The following is a 26,512-nucleotide window of genomic DNA, read 5'->3' as shown; positions in this document are numbered from 1 at the left end:
AAAGGGCAAGATTGTACATAGAACTTTGGAGAAGCCAGAATAGTCTATTTGTCAATCACAGTTCAGGATTAGTTATGAGCTACATCTTGTTCTCTGCAGCAAATGATGAATGGGGTAATTTACTACAGAGCAGAATACCCAATACCTTCTCGCTTGCTACACTTCAGTTGTTAATTGCTGCTTTTTCTCTAAAGTAAACACAATAACCGAGCACCCACCACAAGGAACAAAAAGAAAAAGGTATTTTCCTTGTCTTCATTAAAAATATGGGGCCACAACCAGTAAGATTTTGATCTTTGATACTGAGTAAAATGTGTTAACAACTATGCTATATGGTCAATGTGGACACCTGACTGCCCCACCTATGTGAGATTGTTGGACATCCCCTTGAAAAACATAATAAGGAGTTGCCCCCTCTCCCTCGGCAGCTATAATTGTCTCCACTCTTTTTCAAAGGCTTCTTACAAAATTTTGGAATGTGTCTGGGGGACATTTTTTTGCCCATTCAGCAAAATGAACATTTGTGAGGTCATGTTCTGAAATTGGATGAGAAGATCTGGCTTGCCTTCCAGTTCATCCCAAGGGTGTTTTGTAGGGTTTAGGATGGGGCTCTGTGCAGGGCACTCAAGTTCCTCCACAACAAACTCATTATATCAGGTCTTTATGGAGTTGGCCACCATCTATGAGGTTGGGTATGAGGTAGCGATGCTGCTCCAAGCATGTTGGCGTCTCTAATACCCGCCCTCCCCACTCATAACTTCAGGTTCAGGCTCTGCAATGGTGTAGAAAATTGAAGAAAACAGCTGAACGGCCGCACTCTGAAAAAAACACCTTTTATTTGTAGCAAAACAGTGTAGAAGATCCAAAATCTCTTACATCATGGTGATGAAAGGTACAGATAGCCTAACTCTAAAGCCTTACATCATGGTGATGAAAGGTTCAGATAGGCAAACGCGTTTCACATCAATATCGATGCTTAATCGTGGCTATGATTAAGCATCGATATTGATGTGAAACGTGTTTGCCTATCTGAACCTTTCATCACCATGATGTTAGGCTTTAGCGTTAAGCTATCTGAACCTTTCATCACCATGATGTAAGAGATTTTGGGTCTCCTACACTGTTTTGAAGAAAGAGATTTTGGATCTTCTACACTGTTTTGCCACGAATAATAGGTGTTATTCGGAGTGTGGCTGTTCAGCTGTTTTCTTCAATTATGAGGTCGGGTACTGATTAAAAATAAACAAATGCAGTGCTATGTGATATATCACTCAAAAAATATATATATATAATTGCCGTGGGCAATGAGTGAGTGAATGTTGGAGCAACTTGAATTCCCAAACAAAGAATATAAATGGTGTAAACATATATAAATGAAATACAGCAGCTGAACCACCTCTGGACTCTGAGCCCTTATACATACGGTCGGAGATTCCGACAACCAAATCCGTCGGATTTTGTCCGACAGATTTTGTCCAAAACTGTTGCATACACACGGTCGGACAAAGTTGTCAGAAAATCCGACATGATGACGTTATTTCGTTATGACGGGACTACGTTCCCGCTAGTAGCCAATAGCTTTGGTGTAGGAATTTGATCTGAGCATGCGTGGCACTTTGTCCGATCGGAATTCTCTACACATGATCGGAGTATGTCCGATCGGAGCATTTTGTCGCAAAATTTTACCAACAAGTGGGAAAACTTGGTCCGTCGGATACTCCAACAGAAACAGTCCGATGTAGACCACACACAGTCGGAATATCCGACAAAACGGTCCGATCGGACACATTCCGTCGGAATCTCCGACCGTGTGTACAAGGGCTAAGTAGGCTCCCCCAGGGGTAATCCAAAGACGGTATTCTCAATTTAAAATACAAAAGAGGCCAGATAGTGCACTTATCATTTAAATATATAAATTTATTGTAGGTAAACATCAGGGTACTCACACTTTATGGGTTCTTGAAGCGCACCAGGCTATAGAAAACATACAATGTTAAAATCCTCTCCAAATGGTTTGCAGGCTTGTGTGAATCAGCAGCTAGCTCAGAGAGCAAGTGACTGTCTCCTCCACCATCCTGGCCCCTACGCAGGTACCGATGTTGTAAGAAAAGACTTGGCTTGCCTTTGGCATTCCAATTCGTCCCATAGCTGTTCAGTAGTGTTGAGGTCATAGGTCTGTTCAGGACACACAAGTTCCTCCACACCAAACTCATTGTACTAGGTTTTTATGGTGTTGGCCACCATTTATGAGGTCAGATACTGATATTATATGAGAAGACCTGGCTTGCTTTCCAGTTCATTCCCAGGTTGGTGCTCTCTGTGGAACATTCAGGTTCCTCCACACCAAACTCATCAAACCATGTCTTCATGGTGTTGACCACTATTTATGAAATCAGGCACTGATGTTGTATGCGCAGATCTGGCTTGCCTTTGTCGTTTCAGTTCATCACAAAGATGTTCAGTAGTGTTGAGGTCATGGTGCTGTACAGGCCACCTACCTTCCGTCACAACAGAGTGGTCAAACCATGTCTTGATGGCACTGGCTTTGTGCACAGGGACTCAGTCATGCTAGAACAGAAAAGGGCCTTCACCAAACTTTTGCCTCAAGGTTGGAACAGTAGAATTGTCTAAATTGACACAACAAGTACTGTGGGCACTTCCTATGGTGCCCACTGCTGGACACGGAGAGCAAAGAAAATGTAAGTATACTGAGGAGGGAACGGGAACCTAATCAAACTTGTTGCTTTGACCTGAATGGACAAAGCCACGGTTTACTATAAACAAAAGGTCTACCTGTGTGGTGATAGTAGCAATTCAGAACAGGCCTTCATCTAGGGATGACTTTATTAGGAACCAAAAGGAAATTTGCACCTCAAGCACCCTTGATTAGCATTAATCACAGCATTTGAAGGACAGCAAGAGAAAGGAAAAACGTGAGAGCTTGTATTTGAAAACTTGCTTGATATGATGAACAATATTAAAGGAGCATAATCATTTTAAAATGGCAGTTACTTGTTTACTACGATTGCTAAAGTCCTTTTTTTTTTAAACTGCCCCCTTTGGCTTTAAAAACAGGCATAGCAAGACTGAGAGACCCTTTGTTTCAAAGCAAGATTCAGTGGTGTAGGTTGACTATATTATGTTTCAGTTTAAAAACATAATAACCGAATACTGTATGTGAATGAAACATCCATTTCCTATAGGGCAGTCAGATCAAGGCAGTGACGCAAATTTCATAAAACATTTGTAAGAATCTTGCTTTGCTTGTCAACGTAAAAGATGGTAACAAGCTCCCCAGGGGCCGGATTTTTAGAGCTCATTAGCATTTTGCTTATGGCAACTAATCAAATGTAGAAAAAAAAATCATGGCCAGGTATTCCAGGAATCGTTTATCTTTGTCAAACCCGTTGCTAATTGTATGTAGACAATGACACTAAGGACTCTACGCTTACTTCCTGCCATTAGCTCATTGTGGAAACTTCTACCTATACGTTAGAGAAGTCTTTAGTGAACAGTGCATTTTTTTGTACCTACCTGCTAGTTGTCTTAGTGAACCATGGTGTCTCTGTTATAGAATTCACAGCCTCGTCCAGAAGAGGGTAGGATTTGATGAAGGAGAGGGTCTCATCTGGGAACTCACTGGAGGCCTTATAGGATGCGGCGTTGCCAAACCCCGCACAACAACCAGGCCTGGAGAAGGAAGAGAATGGCTCAGCCTTGTGCATGGACCTTCACAGCTCTGAATGTGATGACATTAGCAGCCTTTTACCTGGGCGCGGGAACCTTGTCTTCTGGGATCGGGGTCCAAGCTGACTCAGTTGTCTTTTGCTCTTTGAACTTTCCATTGAAGACCTTCTCGATGTCGTCCATGTAGAAGGCACAGACTCCTGAGCCCGTGATGCTGGTGAGAACAAGAAGGAAATTCAGTTGCAATTACCAGAAGTTGTTTTATTAGACTATATCTAATGCCAAAACTTTTTGCCTCTAATTTAGATAGGGTATGGAAAGGTTTTATAAGAAATTTTACCTCACTTTCTGTTCTTAAGTTACAACAGGAAGTAAATAGAAGACTCTTCAAGTTGAGGTAAATTCCCTATAAGCCCTTGTACACATGGTTGGACATTCTGACAACCAAATCCGTTGGATTTTGTCTGACAGATTTTGTCAGACGGATTTTGTCCGAAACTGTTGCATACACACGGTCGGACAAACGTGATGACGTTATTTCGTTACGATGGGACTATGTTCAGGCTAGTAGCCAATAGCTTTGGTGTAGGAATTTGATCTGAGCATGCGTGGCACTTTGTCCGATCGGAATTCTCTACACACGATCGGACAAAGTCTGATCGGATCATGTTGTCGGAAAATTTTATAGCCCTGCTTTAAAACTTTGTTGGTCGGATATTTCGACGGAAACAGTCCAATGGAGCCCACACACGGTCAGATTATCCGTTGGAATGTCCGACCGTGTGTACAAGGGCTTAGACATTTGTCAATACAACCAGTTTTCCCATCCTCTTTTTTTATGTACAACAGATATTTACTAAGGAATGTTTAATGGCACATTGAAGAACTTGTTTAATAATACACTATATGGGCAAAGTATGAGGACTTCCTTCCTATTGATTGTTTTCATTGAAGGGGTCTCATATAGAATTCAGAGTCACATCCAACCTTTCGTTAACAGTTTGGGGGAGGCCTGTTTCTGTTCCAGAATGACTGTGTCCCCATGCACAAAGCCAGCTCCATAAGGAGATGGTTTGCTGAGCATAGTGTTAAGGAACTCAAGTGGCCTGCACAGAGCCCTAACCCTAACCCTCAACCTTACTGAACATCTTTGGGATGAGTTGGAACAATTGTGATCCAGGCCTTCTTATCTAACATCAGTGCCTGCCCTCAATCCTACAGAACACCTTTAGGATAAGTTGGAATGCCGGTTGAAAGCCAAGTTTTCTCATCCAACATCAGTACCTGACCTCACAACTGTTCTTTTGGATGAATGAACATATATTCCCACAGACACCCTCCAAGATCTTGTGGGAAGTCTTCTCAGAAGAGTGCAGACGATTATACCAACAAAGGGGCCATGGTTTTGGAATGGGATGTCCATCAAACTTATTTAGGTGTGACGATTGGGTGTCCACAAACATTTAGCTATATAGTGCCGTTTCCTTTTCGGATACTTTTTATATGTACTTGTCTTGTTTTCTTTGAAACACAAGTGCATATTCTAGCAGTACATAGTTTCGTTCTTACGGTAAAAAGCATATCCCACTGGATCCCTTCATTTAATGAGAAGACATTTTTCCAGCCGTAAAAACATCGATACATATGGTTCTACATCTGTCAGCGGACATCTTACCCTCGTCCCAGAAGCCTCTTGGATAAAGTTGGCTTTTTGCGGCTTCTTGTACAGCTAGCGTGTCTTTTCTTTCTGCACATACTTTCTCCGATAGTGTGGTAATATATTACCTTCCATTACCTGCGGTTTTCTTTTATAATTTGTGATTTATTTTCTCCTTTCTTTATTACGTTTTTGTCTACCGGCACAGAGACAGTCGTAAATCTTCCTCCGAACTCTCTTAGCCACTCAATTTCTGTTTCACGGCCCTACTGGGCTTCTCCATTGCGGGTTGGCTCGACTTACGTAAGGCACTAATAGTAATGCCTCGTAATATTATTATTTTTTTCCCTGAGTCCGTCATATTTTGTCAGGCAATAATTGGCGGTTTCCTTTCCATTAATTTCCCCCTACACTTGTCTGGTTTTTCGAAGGGAATTTCACGGCACATTGGGGAATATTGTTGTACAGATAATAGCAGGTAGAAGAGGAGGCGAGCAGGAGAGAGGACAAAGGCTCGGCTGATTAGCATTTAGTTCTGATAAGGCTGCTTCTCATATAATGCAATTTGAGACTCTAGAATAATTAACGAACCAGGATTGCATGTTAATGAATCTAGATTAAGAAGTGATATACTTGAAATCTTTAATGGACTGTAACGTGGCCGTAGACATTGGGAGTTTGCTGGTCCTATAAAAGCCCTCACAATTATTATTATTGATATTAATTATATTAATAATAATAACAACTGTGCTACACAGGGGTGTCAAACTCAATTTCATCGAGGGCGGCATGAACAGTATGGTTGCCTTCAAAAGGTGAGAGCAAAGCTATCCCTTGTAAACACAGAAGGCTTCTGTGTTTTCAAGTGACAGCACGGGAATGGAGGGTGAGAGCTGGAGGTGGCAGAATGGAGTTCTGCCATGTTCCAGCTGCAAAACTGGGTGCAAGGGTCAAATGACAAGGCCTGGCGGGCCAGATTCAGCTTCCAGGTCTTGTGTTTGACATATGTATAAGCCCTTGTACACACGGTTGGAGATTCCGACAGAATGTGTCCTATCGGACCGTTTTGTCGGATATTCCGACTGTGTGTGGTCTCCATCGGACTGTTTCCATCGGAATATCCAACGGACCAACTTTTCCAACTTGCCGGTAAAATTTTCCGACAAAATGCTCCGATCGGACATACTCCGATCATGTGTAGCCTACTCCGACGGACAAAGTGCCACGCATGCTCAGATCAAATTCCTAGACCAAAGCTATTGGATACTAGCCTGAACGTAGTCCCGTCGTAACGAAATAACGTCATCACGTTATGTACAATCGGATTTTCCGACAACTTTGTCCGACTGTGTGTATGCAACAGTTTCGGACAAAATCCATCGGATTTGGTTGTCAGAATGTCCGACCGTGTGTACAAGGGCTTACAGATGTCCTACAAATCCGATCTTTTACTTCGATAGCTAAACCTTGCTGCATTTTGGACAGTACTTTTCAGCACAAATATGAACAGCTCTTTTGGGTCCTGGTTATAAAGAGTCAAATAATCAAACTTTAAGCAAAAGGAGTCAGGTACTCTTTTGTATCTTAACCTCAACCTAACTCCTAACCATAATCTTCAACCCAACTCCTAACCATAATTCTTGACACCAACTTGGACCAGAGTTTCTCAACCAGGGTTCCAAGGAACTCTATGGTTCCTCCAGAGGTTGTTAGGGGTTCTTTGAGCAATGAGCAATTTCTGCCTATCACGCAAGTTCCCACTGACACCTTTGATCCTTTCAGCTATCTATAAGGGGGTAATTCTTCCCAATGACCACCCTTCTTTCCATCCCCCATCACCATAATATATCACGAGTTGTAGATATGGTAACTTTCAACAAGTTTTCCCTGAGACCGAAAAGTTATTTCAAGGCTTCCTCTATGTTAAAAAGGTTGAGAAAGGCTGACCTAGACCCTAATCCTAAATCCTAACCTAACCTAATAGTAATTGTATAACACCAATGGAAAGTTGATACGTTCTTGCAATGGCATCCACCAGAAGCAAATATTTTTTATATTCCCGGGTTTGGAAAATTTGCCACCAAGAACATTAGATCCTAGTTCGCTCCTTTTGAATACTGGATACAATCTTTCCCTTAAATTTTCCACATGCTATAAGAAATATGAAACATTATCTCACATTTTTGCTGCTTTAAAATTAAAAGTATCCTTCTAATATACTTTGTTAAGCTAACCTTGAAGCAATCCATAGCCTCAGTGGCTACGATAACAATAGTGTTCTAGGCAAATGCCAGCATTGGCTTCTCCCCCAGTTGTTCGCATCGCCTTACCTGTTGGCCTGGGTGCTGAAAACTCCAATGACTGCTGGACGATTGTTGATGGTGAGGATGTCGCTCATGGACTGGAGGACGTCAAAGTAGAAGAAGGAGTCTCCTGGTACAGAACAGTTGAGTCGAGCTTTCAGAAAGGAGGTCCAGTACTTCTCCAAGACCCGAGGAGAGCCACCCATGTCGTTTTTGCATACTCTGGCCACCCGAGAGAAGGTCACCTGGACAACAATAAGTCACCTTAAAACTGTAACTCCAAGTACATTTTTTGGATGTTCAGAGCAGGGTTTGATCACTATCAAGTCATAAAGCAACCTGTGACCCTGACAAACAGACTTAACAACTCACAGCATTTTGTAAAGTTTAGGGTTTGGCTTTAACTTGCTGAGTTTCTTTTTGTAGTCCATCTCCATATAGTCCTATGAAGAATCCAATAGGGGCCAGGAGCATTATAAGACAAGACCTCCCTAGTGGCTATTCCCAAGGTACAGTACATGTGTAGATTGCTCTATTGAATTAGCCCTTTGTAGTTTCCATTGAAAGCCCATGTGACAGGGTGACAATACAGAAACCCAGTTAGGAGACAGGGACAGAACGCTGTCACCAGAGATGAACCTAGAACCTTCAGAGCCCCAATGCAAGAAACCAGGAAGGGCCCCCCTGGCCCAGAGTACATATGTAGACCGCTCTCTTGAATTAGCCCTTTGTAGTCTCCATTGGAAGCCCATGTGACAGGGTGACAATACAGAAACCCAATTAGGAGACAGGGACAGAACGCTGTCACCAGAGATGAACCTAGAACCTTCAGAGCCCCAATGCAAGAAACCAGGAAGGGCCCCCCTGGCCCACAGTACATATGTAGCCCTTTGTAGTCTCCATTGGAAGCCCATGTGACAGGGTGACAATACAGAAACCCAGTTAGGAGACAGGGACAGAACGCTGTCATCAGAGATGAACCTCGAACCTTCAGAGCCCCAATGCAAGAAACCAGGAAGGGCCCCCCTGGCCCACAGTACATATGTAGCCCTTTGTAGTCTCCATTGGAAGCCCATGTGACAGGGTGAAAATACAGAAACCCAATTTAGACATGTGCAAAAGGAAAAAATTAGTTTAGTTTAGTTTTAATTCGTTAATTAATTAATTTCGTTTAGTTATATTAGTTAAATTCGTTTTCGGGTTTTCATTTCTTTTTCTACTGAATTCGAAAAATCGGTCGCATTCGAAAATATTTCAACCAAATTCGAAAATATTTCTACCGGATTCGAAATGATTTCAACATGATTCGAAATTATTTCAACTGCATTGGAAACTATTTCAACCGGATTCGAAAATATTTTGCGACCCGACTTTAGGGCCATGTATCATCGGGGTCACTTGATGCTAGAGACCCCAAATTTGGAGATGTTGTAGTGTTAGTTCTATTATGTTTGCATACCAAATTTCTAGCTATAAGTGACCCCGAGATACGTGGCCCCAAAGTCGGGTCACAAAATGTCATTCTCTGCTGCAGAAAAATGCTTGACATTTTGCGACCCGAATTTGGGGCCCCGTAACTCGGGGTCACTTGGAGCTAGAAACCCCATTTTTGGAGAGGTTGTAGTGCTAGTGCTACTGCAAGTGGCCCCGAGATACATGGCCCCAAATTCGGGTCACAAAATGTAATTTTCGAATTTGATTCGAATTTCGTTTGAATTCGTTAGCATTGTAATTCAGTAATTCGGATGCATCCGAATGTCTGATTAATGAAAATTCGTCCGAATTTCGATTCAGAACGACACGATGCAAGAAACCAGGAAGGGCCCTCCTGGCCCACAGTACATATGTAGATCGCTCTCTTGAATTAGTCCTTTGTAGTCTCCACTGGAAGCCCATGTGACAGGGTGACAATACAGAAACCCAATTAGGAGACAGGAGTAGAATGCTGTCACCAGAGGTGAACCTAGAACCTTCAGGGCCCCAATGCAAGAAACCAGGAAGGGCATCCCTGACCCACTGATCCTGGGGCCTTTTTCCCAGGTCCCAGGGCCATTGCTTCAAAGCCCTTCCCTCTGGACCTATGCCTTTTCCACTGATCCTGGGCCCTTTACTTCCCTCACGGGGTCCTTTATCATGGTCCATCAGTGGGACCCTTTTACATGTTCTGCAGCTGGCCCCGTTCCTGCTATCTTGGGGCTCCAGTGGCAGAACGCCAGGGCCCAGTTGCAAGTACGACCTTTAGACCCTGGTAGTTCTGCCACTGCCTCCACCTATAATTCGTGATCTGGTCTTGTATCTACAGTCCCTTCCACCCATAACTGAGATATTTACAATGATAAATCAGTTTTCCATGTAATCCATAATCTAATTATAAACTAACACTGGTCAGGTGATGACCGGTGGCGATGATCAACTGGGAGGGGGTCGTGTCAGTTGGCAGTTACGACCTGGGTGTTGTAGTTCTCCTGCAGCAGTAGGGAAGTCCCACATTCCTAAACCCGTGACATGGGCGGCCACCTACTTTGCTACTCTGGCGGATCCCCAACTGGTTGTCAATAGTTTTCAACTACCGGTATTTACAACATTTTTATGTCTATTAATAACATTCAATCTGCAGAGAATATAGCCTAAGAACATTTGATTTTTCCACATTCACGCAGAACAAAATTCCATGCAGACGAACAGCTATGCAAATGTTTTTTTTATAAATACACCCCTAATGGTAGCTTTCTTTGCAGGATTTGTGAGGAGACTCGTGCCTCTTTAGTACCAGCTCTGCTATCAGAAATATGAAGAAAAAAGAAGGAAATTGCTGCCCTGAACCGCTCAATCTGAAGCTGCTAACACTAAAACCAACCAAGTCCAAGTGAAATAAATGAACAAAAGTGTAGCGCTAAATATACCAAACTGGGACACCATATATAAGGTGGACTAAAGGTATATACCGTAAATTAACACAAATGGAGAGTATAAGTGCTGTGACACAAAATAAAGATAATGTGGCATTCAAAACCTCATAAAAGTAAACAAAACGATAATGTGTTGGGACTGTAACATAAAAAGTCCAAACACTGAATCAGGAGATATAGGTGAACTTCATAAAACATGTGTCCAATCAGATGGCTGTTGTTAATTCCTCAGTGACAAATCATGGGATGGTGCAGGTAGAGAAATGGCTGTGTAGTACATTCAAAAACGGGATGGACATTTGTCTAATGGAAAGTTGTAGATAAATACTTCTTACCAGACAAGGTGGACCCACCTGTCCCACGACAGTGGGTCAATCAGGCTTGTATTGGCCGAGAGCCAAATGATCATCAGTAGCACCAACTCTAATGCAGATGAAAGCCTGTGGAGGGATCATTCTAAATGCAGACGTCCGCTCGATCAGCAGGAATGAACCCCGGTGTGGCACAACTAAACAAATCTTCTAGGTAGATAGGGGTTGGATCTCAATAGATGTGCCGGAAACCAGTGACAAATAGGACGTTATCACAAAAAAGAAAAAAGGCTTGACGCGTTTTGTCCCAATGCAGGCCTCAGTTGAAGACCATTAGGTCGAAACACGTCGGACCTGCTTCACATGCTTCCCACATTGCTTTTACTACTCTTTTTTTGTGATAACATTTTATACAGCCATCTGTAATTGATGTTTGTACATTTTTATCAAGATTAAAAATCTTCTCCTTTTTATGACCTGTACCATATGGAGCCTTTTTTCTTTTCTTTTTTTTTTTTTTGCATTATGGTTCCAATTTTGTTTACTTTTATAAGGTTTTGAATGCCACATTATCTTTATTTTGTGTCACGGCAATTATACTCTTCATTTGTATTCATTTATATACCTTTGGTCCACCTTATATATGGTGTCCCAGTTTGGTATATCTAGCACTACACTTTTGTTGATTTATATCAGAAATATCCCATGCAGAAAATTTTTACTAAATTGCGTTCACTAGACAAGTGCACTTTTCTGACCCGGTCTTCATTGATTGAGTTACAGAGAGAAAATATTTTCCCAGTAACAGGCCCAGAGCGCCTCCTCTAGCGTGCAGACAGAGCAGCTGGACAGTGAGTGCCCTAAATACAAAGAGGCAGGCAGACACCGGAGAAAAACGTCTCAAATTGAAAAAAAAAAACAAGGAGAACCTGAAACTAAATGGATTGTAAAAGATAAACGTTTATAGGTCAGAAGAGAGGTGGAGGCCGTGAAATGCGGCACAGAACCGCATTACGGCAGGAGATGAATGGGGGAAGTTATTTTGGGCCCGGGAAGGTGAGACCACCGGCCCTCTACGTGAAGCTCTGTGATCTATTCTTGGCTCTATGACACATCGTTCAATATCGGGAGGAGGTAAGCTTAAACTGAGAGTGAGTTACTACTGAACATCAAAGGACGGCCTAAGAGGAGGCAAGACAGGCAGCTAGCTAAGGCACTCTGGATTTTAAGGCACAAATTACTTTGCTTTTTTTGCACGAAAGAGTACATGCATAACTAATATAGGACATTAGGCCAGGAACAAAGACATTATAGTACAACCATTCTCAACTAGGGATCCATGGAACTCTAGCAACTCTTCTTCCAAAGGTTGCTATAGGTTCCTTGAGCTGCGGCTGATTGACCTCCCATTTTATAATGTCTACATATTTTCAGGTCCAGGGCCACTTTGCAGAGCCAGGGGACATTCTTCCCACTAACCAAAAATGTAAGGGGGGCATTCTTCTCACTGCTCGCCAATGTAAGGAGCATTCCTCCAACTCACCACCAATGTAAGGGGCGTTCCTCCCACTGACCACCAATGTAAGGGGCATTGTTCTCACTGAACACCAATGTAAGGGAGGTTCTTCCCACTGACCACCAATGTAAGGGGGCATTCTTTTCACTTATCACCAATGTAAGGGGGCATTCTTTTCACTTACCACCAATGTAAGGGACATTTTTCCCACTGACCCCCAATGTAAGGGGCATTCTTCCCACTGACCATTAATGTTAGGAGCATTTTTCCCATTGACCACCAATGTAAGAAGCAGTCTTCCTACTGACCACCAATGTAGGGGATGTTCTTCCCACTGACCACCAATGTAAGGGGCATTCTTCCCACTGACCATTAATGTAAGGAACATTTTTCCAATTGACCACCAATGTAAGGAGCATTCTTCCTACTACCACCACTGTAGGGGATGTTCTTTCCACTGACCCCCCAATGTAAGGAGCATTCTTCCCACTGACCACCAATGTAAGGAGCATTCTTACCACTGATCACCAATGTAAGGAGCATTCTTCCCACTGATCACCAATGTAAGGAACATTCTTCCCACTGATCACCAATGTAAGGAACATTCTTCTCACTGATCACCAATGTAAGGAACATTCTTCCCACTGATCACCAATGTAAGGAACATTCTTCTCACTGACCACCAATGTAAGGAACATTCTTCTCACTGACCACCAATGTAAGGAACATTCTTCTCACTGATCACCAATGTAAGGAGCATTCTTCTCACTGATCACCAATGTAAGGAGCATTCTTCCCACTGATCACCAATGTAAGGAACATTCTTCCCACTGATCACCAATGTAAGGAACATTCTTCCCACTGATCACCAATGTAAGGAACATTCTTCCCACTGATCACCAATGTAAGGAACATTCTTCTCACTGACCACCAATGTAAGGAACATTCTTCTCACTGATCACCAATGTAAGGAACATTCTTCTCACTGATCACCAATGTAAGGAACATTCTTCTCACTGACCACCAATGTAAGGAACATTCTTCCCACTGATCACCAATGTAAGAAACATTCTTCTCACTGATCACCAATGTAAGGAACATTCTTCCCACTGATCACCAATGTAAGGAACATTCTTCTCACTGATCACCAATGTTAGGAACATTCTTCTCACTGATCACCAATGTAAGGAACATTCTTCTCACTGATCACCAATGTAAGGGACATTATTCCCACTGATCACCAATGTAAGGGACATTATTCCCACTGGTCCCTAATGTAAGGGATGTTCTTCCCACTGATCAGCTATGTAAAGGACGTTCTTCCCACTGATCAGCTATGTAAAGGACATTCTTAACATTGACCCCCAATGTAATTAGCATTCTTCCCACTGATCACCAATGTAAGGAACATTCTTCTCACTGATCACCAATGTAAGGGACATTCTTCTCACTGATCACCAATGTAAGGGACATTATTCCCACTGACCTCCAATGTAAGGAACAGTATTCCCACTGATCAGCTATGTAAAGGACATTCTTAACATTGACCCCCAATGTAATTAGCATTCTTCCCACTGGTCATCAATGTAAGGAGCGTTCTTCCCAATGACCCCCAATGTAAGGAGCATTCTTCCCACTGGTCACCAATTCAAGGATCATTCTTCCAACTGACCCCCAATGTAAGGAACATTCTTTCAAATGACCCCCAAAAAATAAGGAACTTTCTTCCCACAACCCTGAATGTAAGGAGCATTCTTTCAAATGACCCCCAATATAAGGAGCATTCTTCTCACTGACCACCAATGTAAGAGACGTTCTTCCTACTGACCACCAATGTAAGAGACATTCTTCCCACTGACCACCAATGTAAGAGACGTTCTTCCCACTGATCACCAAGGTAAGGGACATTCTTTCTACTGACCCCCCAATGAAAGAAGCATTCTTCTCACTGACCACCAATGTAAGAGACGTTCTTCCTACTGACCACCAATTGAATGGACATTCTTCCTACTGACCACCAAGGTAAGGGACATTCTTTCTACTGACCCCCAATGACTTCTCAATGACTCCCTGTGAATTAGCAGGGGTTCCTTGAGACCTGAAAATTATTTAAAGGGTTCCAATAAAAATGCTGAAAACAGGCAGTTATAGTAGTAATTTTGTGCTGTTTCTTCCTCCCCCTCTTTGTGCTCTTCTGTACAGCTGGATCACGAGAGTCTGCTACCTGGTCAAAATGTAGGTACTTTCTTCCATCTAAAAATAAATACATTCAATGATGTCTTAATGATTGCATTAGTCTGCGTTCTTTTTTTTTCTTTTTTTTATATCTGCCTGGAGTTCCCCTTTAAAAAGGTCATCCATATCATTAAACGTAACTCTTTAGGGACGGTGCACTAAGCAAACAAGCCAATGGCGTTTTTGTATAAGGCCAGCGTTCCAGGAAATCAAATTTGCTCGTTGCGCTGAGTGACGCAGCCAGTTCTATGACAAACCAATCACACGGAGTAATATATATTGCTAAGGCGAAGCGGGGCCGCCCAAGTCCCTTGAAAGGACGCGGGGCAATTAATCCAGCAGGCCGTGTCTCTGGCTGATAATGACGGCGGTTTATCAGATCCGGAACAGCCGCTTCTGCTCATTTTCCCGTTAACTGGCTGGGCACAGATAGCCGCGCTGCCCTTTGCTGCCCGGGAGATGATTGGATAAGCCCGTCTTTGGGATGCTTTGACAATTATCAGCGTCGTACAGGCGCTGTGGCAGCGCAGGCAAAGTAGTAATTTTCTTGTAATGCTGTTAAGGGGATGGAGCAGAGGTGGAGGAGAGATAAGAGAGGGATTCTCGGCACGGATTGCTGAGGGTGGGTGGTGGTGGTGATGGTGGTGGGGGTGGCAGCAGTGTGTGGCGTCATTGCTCCTGTTCCCCTCAGCTGCTTTGCTGAGGTCATGCGGTCAGCTGCCAGAAAGCTAGGCCGACGGCTCAATGAGCGGAGAGACGTCTACATTTATTTATTAAATATCTTATGTGACTCTCACTTGTGACTGATATAAAAATCAGTAGAGTCAGCACTGGTTACTGGTAAAAGGAAAAAGAAATGAGGATCACCACATAATAGAGGCCATTGGAGGCTAACGTACAATGCAGGGACCACTGGTGGCTACCATACAATAGAGAGACCATGGGCAGCTATTATACAATGGAGAGACCACTATTCAGGGACCACTACTGGCTACCATACAATGCAGGGGTCACTGGTGGCTAAAAGTATAAACAGAAAAGTCAGTGCTACTACCCATACAACACATAGATAGTCATGGTGTTTATGACTAAGGACTTATAGGCTGAAACCCGTCAACTGTCTTAATCTGCGGTTGTTCACTGTGTCTATTCAATAAAATTAAGAAATTTTAAGAGCAACAATCAGAGTGCGGATAATTTTTTCCACGTCACTGGTGGCTACTTATACAATGCAGAGACCACTAGTGGTACTATACAATGCAGAGACCACTGGTGGCTACCATACAATAGAGAGACCATGGGTAGCTATTGTACAATGGAGAGACCACTATTCAGGGATCACTGCTGGCTATCATACAATGCAGGGGTCACTAGTGGCTAAAGTATAAACAGAAAAGTCAGTGCTACTACCCATACAACACATACATAGTCATGGTGGTGGTTATGACTAAGACCTTACAGGCTGAAACCCATCAACTGACTTAATCTGCGTTTGTTGACTGTGGCTATTCAATAAAATGAAGACATTTTAAGAGCAACAACTGGAGTGCGGATCATTTTTACCACATCACTGGTGGCTACCTATACAATGCAGAGACCACTAGTGGTACTATACAATGCGTAGAACGTGGGTGGCTACAATACAATGCAGAGAACATGGGTGGCTACTATACAATGCAGAGAACATGAGTGGCTACTATACAAAGCAGAGACCACTGGAATGCTGGCTACTATACAATGAATAGCCCACTGGTGGCTACTATACAGTGCAAAGACAACTAGTGGCTACCATACAACGCAGAGACCACTGGACTGGTGGCTACTATACAATGGAGAGACCACTGGTTGCTACTATACAGTGCAAAGACCGCTAGTGGTTACCATACAATACAGAGACCACAAGACTGGTTGCTACTATACAATAGAGAGACCACTAGTGGCTACTATACAGTGCAAAAACAACTAGTGGTTACCATACAATGCAGAGACCACTGGACTGGTGGCTACTATACAAGGCAAAGGCTTGGCTTTCATAGAATGCATAGACCACTAGTGGATACTCTACAATGCAAAGACCACCGGTGGCTACTATACAATGCAGAGAGCATTGGTGGCTACTAAACAATGCAGAGACCACTGGTAGCTACTATACAGTGCAAAGACAAACAGTGGCTACCATACAATACAGAGACCATTGGACTGGTGGCTACTATACAATGCAGAGACCACTGGCGGCTAGCATACAATGTAAAGATCACTGGACTGGTGGCTACTATACAATGCAGAGACCACTGGCGGCTAGCATACAATGTAAAGATCACTGGACTGGTGGCTACTATACAATGCAGAGACCACTGGTAGCTACTATACAGTGCAAAGACAAATAGTGGCTACCATACAGTGCAGAGACTGGTGGCTACTATACAATGCAGAGACCACTAGTGACAGAGACCACATTCAATTCAAATACCAATGGACTGGTAGCTAATATACAATGCAAATACCACTGGTGGCTTCCATACAATGCAGAGAGCATTGGTGGCTACTATACAATGCATAGACCAAAAGTGGCTACCATACCATTTAGAGATACCTGGTGGGCATTATACAATGCTGAGACCAATGATTGCTATTATACAATGTATAGACCACTGGTGGCTAATATACAATTCAGAAAGCACTGATGACTGCTATTTGGTGTGGAGACCACACTGGTGGATACTATACAGTGTAGAGACCACTGGTGCCTATTTATACAATGCAGAGATGACTTGTGGCTACTATACAATGGTGGAGAGTATGGAATACGGGAGATCACCAGAGGCTACTATACAATACAGAAATCACTGATGGCTAACAAACAATTCATAGAACACTGGTGGCTACTATACAAAGCAGGGAGCACTAGAGGATAGTATGCAATACAGAGACCATTGGTGGCCATTATATTGGATCTGTACCTTGCCGAGGGTGGTGTATTCCATCGAGATCTCCCGATAGAAGAAATAAACATAGTTTCCATACTCCACCGCATGGATAAAATGGGGTTCTGGAATGGAAAAAAACAAAACAAAACAAAAATAACAATTAAAACTGAATGGAAACATCTCCTTAATGGCAGAGAAAGTGCTTCATTATTATGTATTTTCTAATACACATGGGAGCTTTAAGATAGTAGAGTAAAATTTGCGGAAGCTCCTACGATTATTAAAAATTTTAATTCTCTCTGTATAATGTAAAATTTCACAACCACATGCACAGCAGTTTCAATTTACAAAAAACATTACTGATTTTTTTTTTTTTTTTTTTTTAAAGCTGAATTTTTTTCAGAAAACATTGGGATTAGGAAGGATTAGAACTTCTGTCTCGGGGACAGGAAGCGAGGGATAATCTCCCCAACAAGGACACATTAAGGACCAACAAGAACCCAATCCGTACTGCCCTACTAAAGCAATTTTTTATGTCGGTGTTCCCTTTGGAGACGTTTTTCTCCATTCGCTGTCTCGTTGACCAAAATGGAAGGGGAAATGCCCCTTGTAGGGACATTGCAGGGGGTTAAAACCCAGAAAAAAATCCCCTTTTTCCTCTCTCTTACTTTCTCCTATTCTCTCCTACTCTCTCTAGTTTTTTAGGTTTAGAAGTTACCAAAATTTTCAATTTTCTTTAAAATCAGTTAAAAAACGCAATCGAACTTTCTTGCTTTAAATCCATTCCAAGTATTATAGTTGGTTTTCTTTAGAAAGCAGCCACTGTCTTGAGTAGAACAGCCTGCCCCGTGCCAGCATGTTGTGGAGAAGGACATTTGTACTCTGTGTGGAAGCAGGGGTCTCGCTGGAGGGGTCCCAATGCACTATTCCCAACGCAAACATTCCTGTAGAGATGGCTGTGTATGTAAGTGGGTGCTAAAGGGACCACCGGCTGGAACTGTGAAGAGTCAGAGAGTGAGAGATGTCACCAAGCACACCAAAAACGGGTCCAAAGCTTTATCCAGCAATGGCATCTTTACAGCAAATTTCAACGTTTCAGAGCCATGTAGGACCACCATGCCTGAGGAAACGTTGCGATTTGCTGTAAAGATGTGATCGCTGAATAAAGCTTTGGACCCATTTTGGAGATCTTCATGTGCTGGTGACCCATTTTGGAAATCTTGGTGTGCTGGTGACCCATTTTGGAAATCTTGGTGTGCTGGTGACCCATTTTGGAAATCTTGGTGTGCTGGTGACCCATTTTGGAAAGCTTGATGTGCTGGTGACCCATTTTGGAGATCTTCATGTGCTGGTGACCCATTTTGGAGATCTTCATGTGCTGGTGACCCATTTTGGAAATCTTGGTGTGCTGGTGACCCATTTTGGAAATCTTGGTGTGCTGGTGACCCATTTTGGAAATCTTGATGTGCTGGTGACCCATTTTGGAGATCTTCATGTGCTGGTGACCCATTTTGGAGATCTTCATGTGCTGGTGACCCATTTTGGAAATCTTGGTGTGCTGGTGACCCATTTTGGAAATCTTGGTGTGCTGGTGACCCATTTTGGAGATCTTCATGTGCTGGTGACCCATTTTGGAAATCTTGGTGTGCTGGAGACCCATTTTGGAAATATTGGTGTGCTGGTGACCCATTTTTGAGATCTTCATGTGCGGGCGACCCATTTTGGAAATCTTGTTGTGCTGGTGACCTATTTTGGAGATTTTCATGTGCTGGTGACCCATTTTGGAGATCTTGGTGTGCTGGTGACCCATTTTGGAAATCTTGGTGTGCTGGTGACCCATTTTGGAGATCTTCATGTGCTAGTGACCCATTTTGGAAATCTTGGTGTGCTGGAGACCCATTTTGGAAATATTGGTGTGCTGGTGACCCATTTTTGAGATCTTCATGTGCTGGTGACCCATTTTGGAAATCTTGGTGTGCTGGAGACCCATTTTTGAGATCTTCATGTGCTGGGGACCCATTTTGGAAATCTTGGTGTGCTGCTGACCCATTTTTGAGATCTTCATGTGCTGGGGACCCATTTTGGAAATCTTGGTGTGCTGGAGACCCATTTTGGAAATCTTGGTGTGCTGGTGACCCATTTTGGAAATCTTGGTGTGCTGCTGCCCCATTTTTGAGATCTTCATGTGCTGGGGACCCATTTTGGAAATCTTGGTGTGCTGGTGACCTGTTTTGCACATTGTTACAGCAAATCACAACGTTTCGGAGCCACGCAGGAACCCCTTCATCAGGCATGTGAAAAGGGGTCCTGCATGGTTCTGAAACCTTGCAATTTGCTGTAATGATGTCATCGCTGAATAAAGCTTTGGACCCGTTTTGGTGTACTGGTGACATCTCTTTCTCTCTGCAGAGGTCTGACACACTCACTATTGAGTTATATCAAAAGCTCTGAAATCAACAAAGCTCATACTTCCTGCTGATTGGAGATCTCCAGAATGGATTTAGCTGGGAGAGTAGCAGACCTCTTTAGAGAGACCACTGCTTCCCTACAGAGAGAAAGGGTCCTTTTTTTTTTTGCAGCATGCTGGCAGGAGACAGGCTTTCCTACTCAGGCTGTGGTTACTTTCTAAAGAAAACAAACCAAGACTTTGAACACCTTGTTTGTTTTGGTGCACCTGGAATGTATTTAGTTAAACTGAAAGTTCAACTGAGCTTTAGACTCAAATATAAGTTCCCAAGCCTTGAATTAAAAATGCTGTTTACACAAAAAAGTTTGCCCAGTCACCTTACCTCGAAGCCATTTGGAGTCGTATTTGATGGTGCGGAGAACGGGGCTCTTCTCCCCCAGGCTTCGGTAGATGACGGCGTCGCTGGCTTGGAAGTCGGCCACCGTGGCTGAATACAAATTCCCATCTACAGAAAGAAGAAGACAGAGAAGAGAGGGAGGGGGTGAGGGGACCGCACAACGAGCCATGAAATCTAAACACTAGACGTAGTACGCTTCCGGCTGTTGTATTGCTAAGTCAATTAGTTGCAGTCTCACGGAGCACCGGTGAGCGTCTCTGGAAGCGTGAGCGGTACCTCTGATAGCTGCACGCAGCATTATTACTGCGCTGTATGCTGCCGTGTCCCGTTATAATGGATCTTGTCTACTTGATTTGTCTTTAATCAAGGGCTTAAGTCAATTTTTTTTCTCCTATCGCCTTGCTGAAACTGTATCGACCTCGGAGCCCCGCGCGGCACAGAATATCATTATTTGACTCGGCGGTGGAAGATGCGTTCACTTTATGCGCTAGTAATCTGCAGATTATTAGTTTACCGACCCCCCCCCCCCCACCCCCTGTGAAATCTTTGGGGCTTGCCAAGGCTTTGCGGAGGATGCGTATCAGCATCATAGTGATGGAGTGCCAAATTTTTGCAGGCAAGGTAAATGAGAAACAAAATTATGCATGGATAGATGCTTAAAGACGTGTTCTACAGTCAGAGGATCTACACTCTCTCCTCCCTTCCATGCTTATTGGCGGGGGGTATCTCATCTAGCACTTCCACCCTTTGACCACAGCAGTCACACTTGTAGACAACATTTTGCCAAAATTTTGTGATCTGCTTCCACCAATTGATCAAATATTGCGTCCTGCCACTTCACACTGTGCCTCACATCATGGACTTCATGCCCAAACATGGAGCCAAACATGCAGGCAAAACAAAATGTTGCCAAAATTTTGTGATTTGCTTCCACCAGTTGAATCGGTAAAGAAGTTTCTCGATGCCACTCAAGAGTTTGATCAACTATTACTTTCTGCTGTTTAACACTATGCCTCGAACCACGGACTCCCTGCCTAAAGCAGTCAAACTTGTAGACAACATTTTGACAAAATTGAATGTTTTGCTTTTAACCAATTGAACCACGAAAGGGGTTCTTGATGCCACATAACAGTTCTATCGAATATTGCTTACTGGAAATTCAAATTGTGCTTTAAACCATGGACTCTTTGCCCAAAACAGCAAAACCTGCAGGCAAAATGTTGCCAAAATTTTGTGATCTGCCTCGACTAATTGACCTGCTAAAAGAGTTCTTGACGCTGATAACAGTTCATTGAAGTATTGCTTCCGGCGCCTTCAAAGTGTGCCCCGAAGCATGAACTCCCTGCCCAAAACAGCCAAACTTGCAAGCATAATATTGTCAACATTTTGGGATCTGCTTCCACCAATTGAACCACTAAAGGAGTTCTTGATGCCACCCAACAGTTCGATCAAATATTGCGTCCTGCCACTTCACACCATGCCTCACAGCATGGACTCCATGCCCAAAACACCAAAACATGCAGACAAAATTTTGTGATCTGCTTCCACCAGTTGAACCGCTAAAAAAGTTTCTCGGTGCCACCCAAGAGTTTGATCAAGTATTACTTTCTGCTATTTCACAATGTGCATTCAACCATGGACTCCCTGCCTAAAGCAGTCAAACCTGCAGACAAAATTTTGCCAAAATTTTGCTTTCACCAATTGAACAACGAAAGGGATTCTTGATGCCACATAACAGTTCTATCAAGTATTGCTTCCTGCCACTTCACATTGTGCTTCAAACCATGGACCCTCTGCCCAAAACAGCCAAACTTGCAGGCAAAATGTGGCCAAAAAGTTTGTGGTCTACCTCGACTAATTGAAGAGCTAAAAGAGTTCTTGATGTTGATAACAGTTTATTGAAGTATTGCTTCCAGCCCCTTCAAAATGTGCCTCAAACTGTGGACTCCCTGCCCTCACAAGGGATCATGGAATTAACCAATCAACAGTCCTTTTTTATTTTATGTAGAGCAGTGGATCCCGTCAGTCCTCAAGTCCTCCCCCCCCCCCATAATTTATTTATATATATATATATATATATATATATATATATATATATATATATATCAAATTTGTATATTTTGTATGTGTATATATATTTATTTATTACAGGTACATATATAGCGCCATCAATTTACGCAGCGCTTCACATTATACATTCACACACACACACACACACACACACACACATACATATATATATATATATATATATATATATGTATATATATATGTATATTTTTTTTTTACTTATTTTTTTTATTTAAAAAAAATATAAATATACGTATATTTATCATTTATTTTAAACTTAAAAATAAACAAATTAAATTTTATATATATACACACATATATATATATATATATATATATATACACATAGATTATAAAGATACATATATATATATATATATATATCTATATATATCTATATCGAGATATATATATATATATATATACATATATATATATTTATAATTTATTTTAAATAAAAAAATTATATATTATATATTATATATTATATATATATATATATATATATATATATATATATATATCAAATTTGTATATTTTATATCTGTATATATATTTATTTATTACAGGTACATATATAGCACCATAAATTTGCACAGCGCTTTACATATGTATTATACATTCACACACATATATATATATATATATACACATATATACACACACACATATATATATATATATAGTTTAATTTAAAATAAACCTCAAATTTTCATTGTAGGAACTAATCTGGTTTGTGATCTCCATAAAGATAATTCCAATTCCCCTTTCGGTGATCCTACGCCTCCGCAAATGGGTCACGTGCTCTTCCCGAAAACGAACGCAGAAAGGAAATATTAGCTCTTGATGGAATGCAATAACGCCTCATTAGCAGATTAGGACATTTGCATACTTGAATAAATCATTTTAGCAATTTGTAAATAATAAATCAAGAAAATGAAAGCGACTTGAAACAACTGCGGGTAATAATAATAACAGTAATGACAGACTGGAGGGAATGACACCGCTCGCTCGAGTTAACCCCTTCCGCTGTGATGACAGCCTCTCGCTGAGTTATGTTTACAGGGTTTTTTTTATTCCCTAATTTTATATAATGTTTTCAAATTATACTTTTTTTTTTTTGTATTGGTGACAACCGATCAGAAATCCGAAGCAACCTGGTCATCAATGCTACTGGAGCTATTTCGTTTTGTTTGATCTCAAAATGAACTATGATCTCTGTATTTGCCTGATTAACATATACATGTGCACCTATACCAGTGGTGGTGAACATTGGCACCCCAGATGCACTCTGCGGTGTAGTTAAGCATCATGGGCAGGGCCGTCTTTAATATTGATTGGACCCTGGGCAAAACTTTTCTTGACCCCCCCCCATGCAGTTTTGCTCTCCACCTGCTCTGAGACATACAATAAATAGCAGCTAGACTCAAAATCAGTTTACTGAATCAGATCAGACAGCTATTGCGATTGGTTGCCAGAGGTTACAGTGTATCATTACCGCTCACTGACTGGTTGCTAGAGGTTACAGTGTATCATTACCGTTCACTGACTGGTTGCTAGAGGTTACACCACACATTACGGCTCACTGATTTGTTGCTAGATGTTACAGCACATGATTTCTGCTTGTCGATTGGTTGCTAGAGATTACTGTGGATATGACCTTAGGGGGGCATGATATACATATCAATGCCACCGGTCTCCGCTATTTACATATGAATGCCGGTAATTTACATGTAAACACGACGTCTGCAGGTGAGTCATCTGTACACAACAACAGGGCAGAGCTGGGCAGCATTAGTAGCAGCACTTCACACTGAGATATCGGGACACAGCACAGGACTAAAACCTCGAGGGACGAGGGAATTTACACCAGGATAGTTGGCAAGTATGAGGCAGCTGCTTTGGGCCCCACAACAATGACAGGGCCCAAGGCAGCTACCTCTTTTGCCTGACTTAAAAAAGGCCCTGATCATGGGACATGTAGTTCCAAAACATCTGGGGTGCGGAGGTACACCATCACTGACCTATACTATCTTCTACCTGATTGCAGGGATTCATGTGAATAAAGGTTGGAGCCTTGCTCAGAAGAACTCTAGAAATCCTGCTGAATCTGTTACATGCTTTCTTCAAGAATTTAGCGTGTAGACCTAACCAACCTCATTCCTTGGATCGGAGTTAAAGGGTCAAACGATTTTAATTCTCCAGTACCAATCAAACGCCGATAGATCGGTTTTTGGGTGGACTGACCCTTTAAATCTTGGGCATTTGCCACTTTGACGTGAAGAAATAGAACATTTCGAAGATTTCACTAACCATTCTCCTCGCAGTGGAGGATTACGGAGGATTATTGGCCTCCTCGGGGCTAATCCCCATTAATTCGCACTGCGTCTTTATTGCTTTAGAAGTCCTTTGTGCTTCGGGGACGTGAGCCCCAGAAAGCCTCGGACGTGCCTGACGTGCATGTTTTCTTCACCCTTGTCGCTCGCCAAGTCCATAAAAAATGCGCGGCGCGTGCCGGAAAGGACGATTACGAGTGGATTTTGCGTTTCAGGGAGACGCACTGAAGGTCGTTACGGCACATTAAGTGCTTTTTTTTGTTTAAAGTGGACCTTTAAAAGCCGTGATATACAGCAGCAATACCATTATTAAAAGCCGCAGCAATCAATTGACTATGCCAAGGCTGAGATGATGCCATCCGTCTGCTGCAGGAAGGAGGAAGCATTTCCTCAGTCATCTCCTCTCCAGTGATCACTCACAGTGTACATTTTAACTTTGTAGCAAGTTACGAAGGTAAGAGGCTGCAGCAGGGGCGTTGTCTCTGAATTGGGCATTACACTTCAGGAAGTAAATAATGGCTCTGTATGATGCCTAAACAAATATGGCTCCATCCTTCTGGAGAGGGATTGCCTAGGCAATCCAAGTGGAAGTTCTCCTCTCTCCCCTTCCTCCCCACAATGTTGTGTGACTTGTCCGAGAGGACTGCGGGACCATTCACAATGTGCAGTATGCAGTGGTGGCTGGTGCTCAAATTTTTTTGGGGAGGGGGGGGGGGGGGGGCAAAAAAAATCATCAATTGCAACCACTGTGCCATCAAACGCTGCCACTGTGCCCTCAAATTCTGCCACTGTGCCATCAAAAGCTGCCACTGTGCCACCAAACGCTGCCACTGTGCCACCAAACGCTGCCACTGTGCCATCAAACGCTGCCACTGTGCCCATCAAACGCCGCCACTGTGCCCATCAAAGGCCACCACTGTGCCCATCAAAGGCCACCACTGTGCCCATCAAATGCTGCCACTGTGCCATCAAACGCTGCCACTGTGCCACCAAACGCTGCCACTGTGCCCATCAAACGCTGCCACTGTGCCCTCAAATGCTGCCACTGTGCCATCAAACGCTGCCACTGTGCCTTCAAACACTGCCAATGTTCCATCAAATGCTGCCAATGTTCCATCAAACGCTGCCACTGTGCCATCAAACGCTGCCAATGTTCCACCAAACGCTGCCACTGTACCAGCAAACGCAACCACTGTGCCAAAAGCTGCCACTGTGCAAATTAAACGCTGCTGCTGTGCCATCAAATGCTGCCCCTGTGCCCATAAAACCCAGCCACTGTGCCATCAAATGCACCCACTGTGCAAAACGCCCTGCCACTGTGCCCATCAAATGCTGCCTGTGTGCCCATCAAATGCTGCCAGTGTGCCCTTGAATGCCCCCAGTGTGACCCCCGCCCGCCCGGCACTTACCCTGTCTTGGTGGGGCAGCGGGTGATGGCGACAAGCGGGTCCTCCATGCGTCTCCTGCCGTCCTCATATCCTGTCCTCTCCTACTGATAGGCGTCCAATAGCGGCACCTGTCATTTCAGCCAATCAGGTGACAGGTAACAGGCCTGAGGGTAACAGCACCTGATTGGCGGAGAGACGGTTTAGTGTTAGGAAAATGAATAGTAATTCGCTTTTCTAACACAGCTGAGTGACCTGCGAGCGCCTTTTTACCTAGGCCTATGGCTCTAATCAGGTGTTTCAAAAACATCCCCCGTCGCTGTAATTCAGGCGCCCTGCGCCCAAAAAGGTGTCGGGTGTCTGAATAGGGGG

At 43.0% G+C, this 26,512-nt stretch overlaps 1 protein-coding gene across 3 annotated transcripts in view; it reads right to left on the bottom strand.

Annotated features, from left to right (window-relative positions):
* The window catches only part of SEMA6C (semaphorin 6C), a 330,011-nt gene that overhangs the window by 44,871 nt on the left and 258,628 nt on the right, over positions 1 to 26,512 (bottom strand). For all 3 annotated transcript variants that reach the window (XM_077464107.1, XM_077464109.1, XM_077464108.1), the window contains 5 exons: positions 20,335 to 20,457; positions 17,579 to 17,667; positions 7,675 to 7,892; positions 3,770 to 3,901; positions 3,535 to 3,690 (listed from right to left, as the gene is read on the bottom strand). In XM_077464107.1, the coding sequence (XP_077320233.1) occupies positions 3,535 to 3,690; positions 3,770 to 3,901; positions 7,675 to 7,892; positions 17,579 to 17,667; positions 20,335 to 20,457 (718 nt within the window). The remainder of the gene's footprint in view (positions 1 to 3,534; positions 3,691 to 3,769; positions 3,902 to 7,674; positions 7,893 to 17,578; positions 17,668 to 20,334; positions 20,458 to 26,512) is intronic.

This window comes from Lithobates pipiens, unplaced genomic scaffold (assembly GCF_037356315.1).
Source record: "Lithobates pipiens isolate NorthernLeopardFrog02 unplaced genomic scaffold, aLitPip1_a1.2 Scaffold_30, whole genome shotgun sequence".
Classification (NCBI taxonomy): Eukaryota; Metazoa; Chordata; class Amphibia; order Anura; family Ranidae; genus Lithobates; species Lithobates pipiens.
Note: the sequence above shows the minus strand (reverse complement) of the source record. Positions and strands in the feature narration are given on the sequence as shown.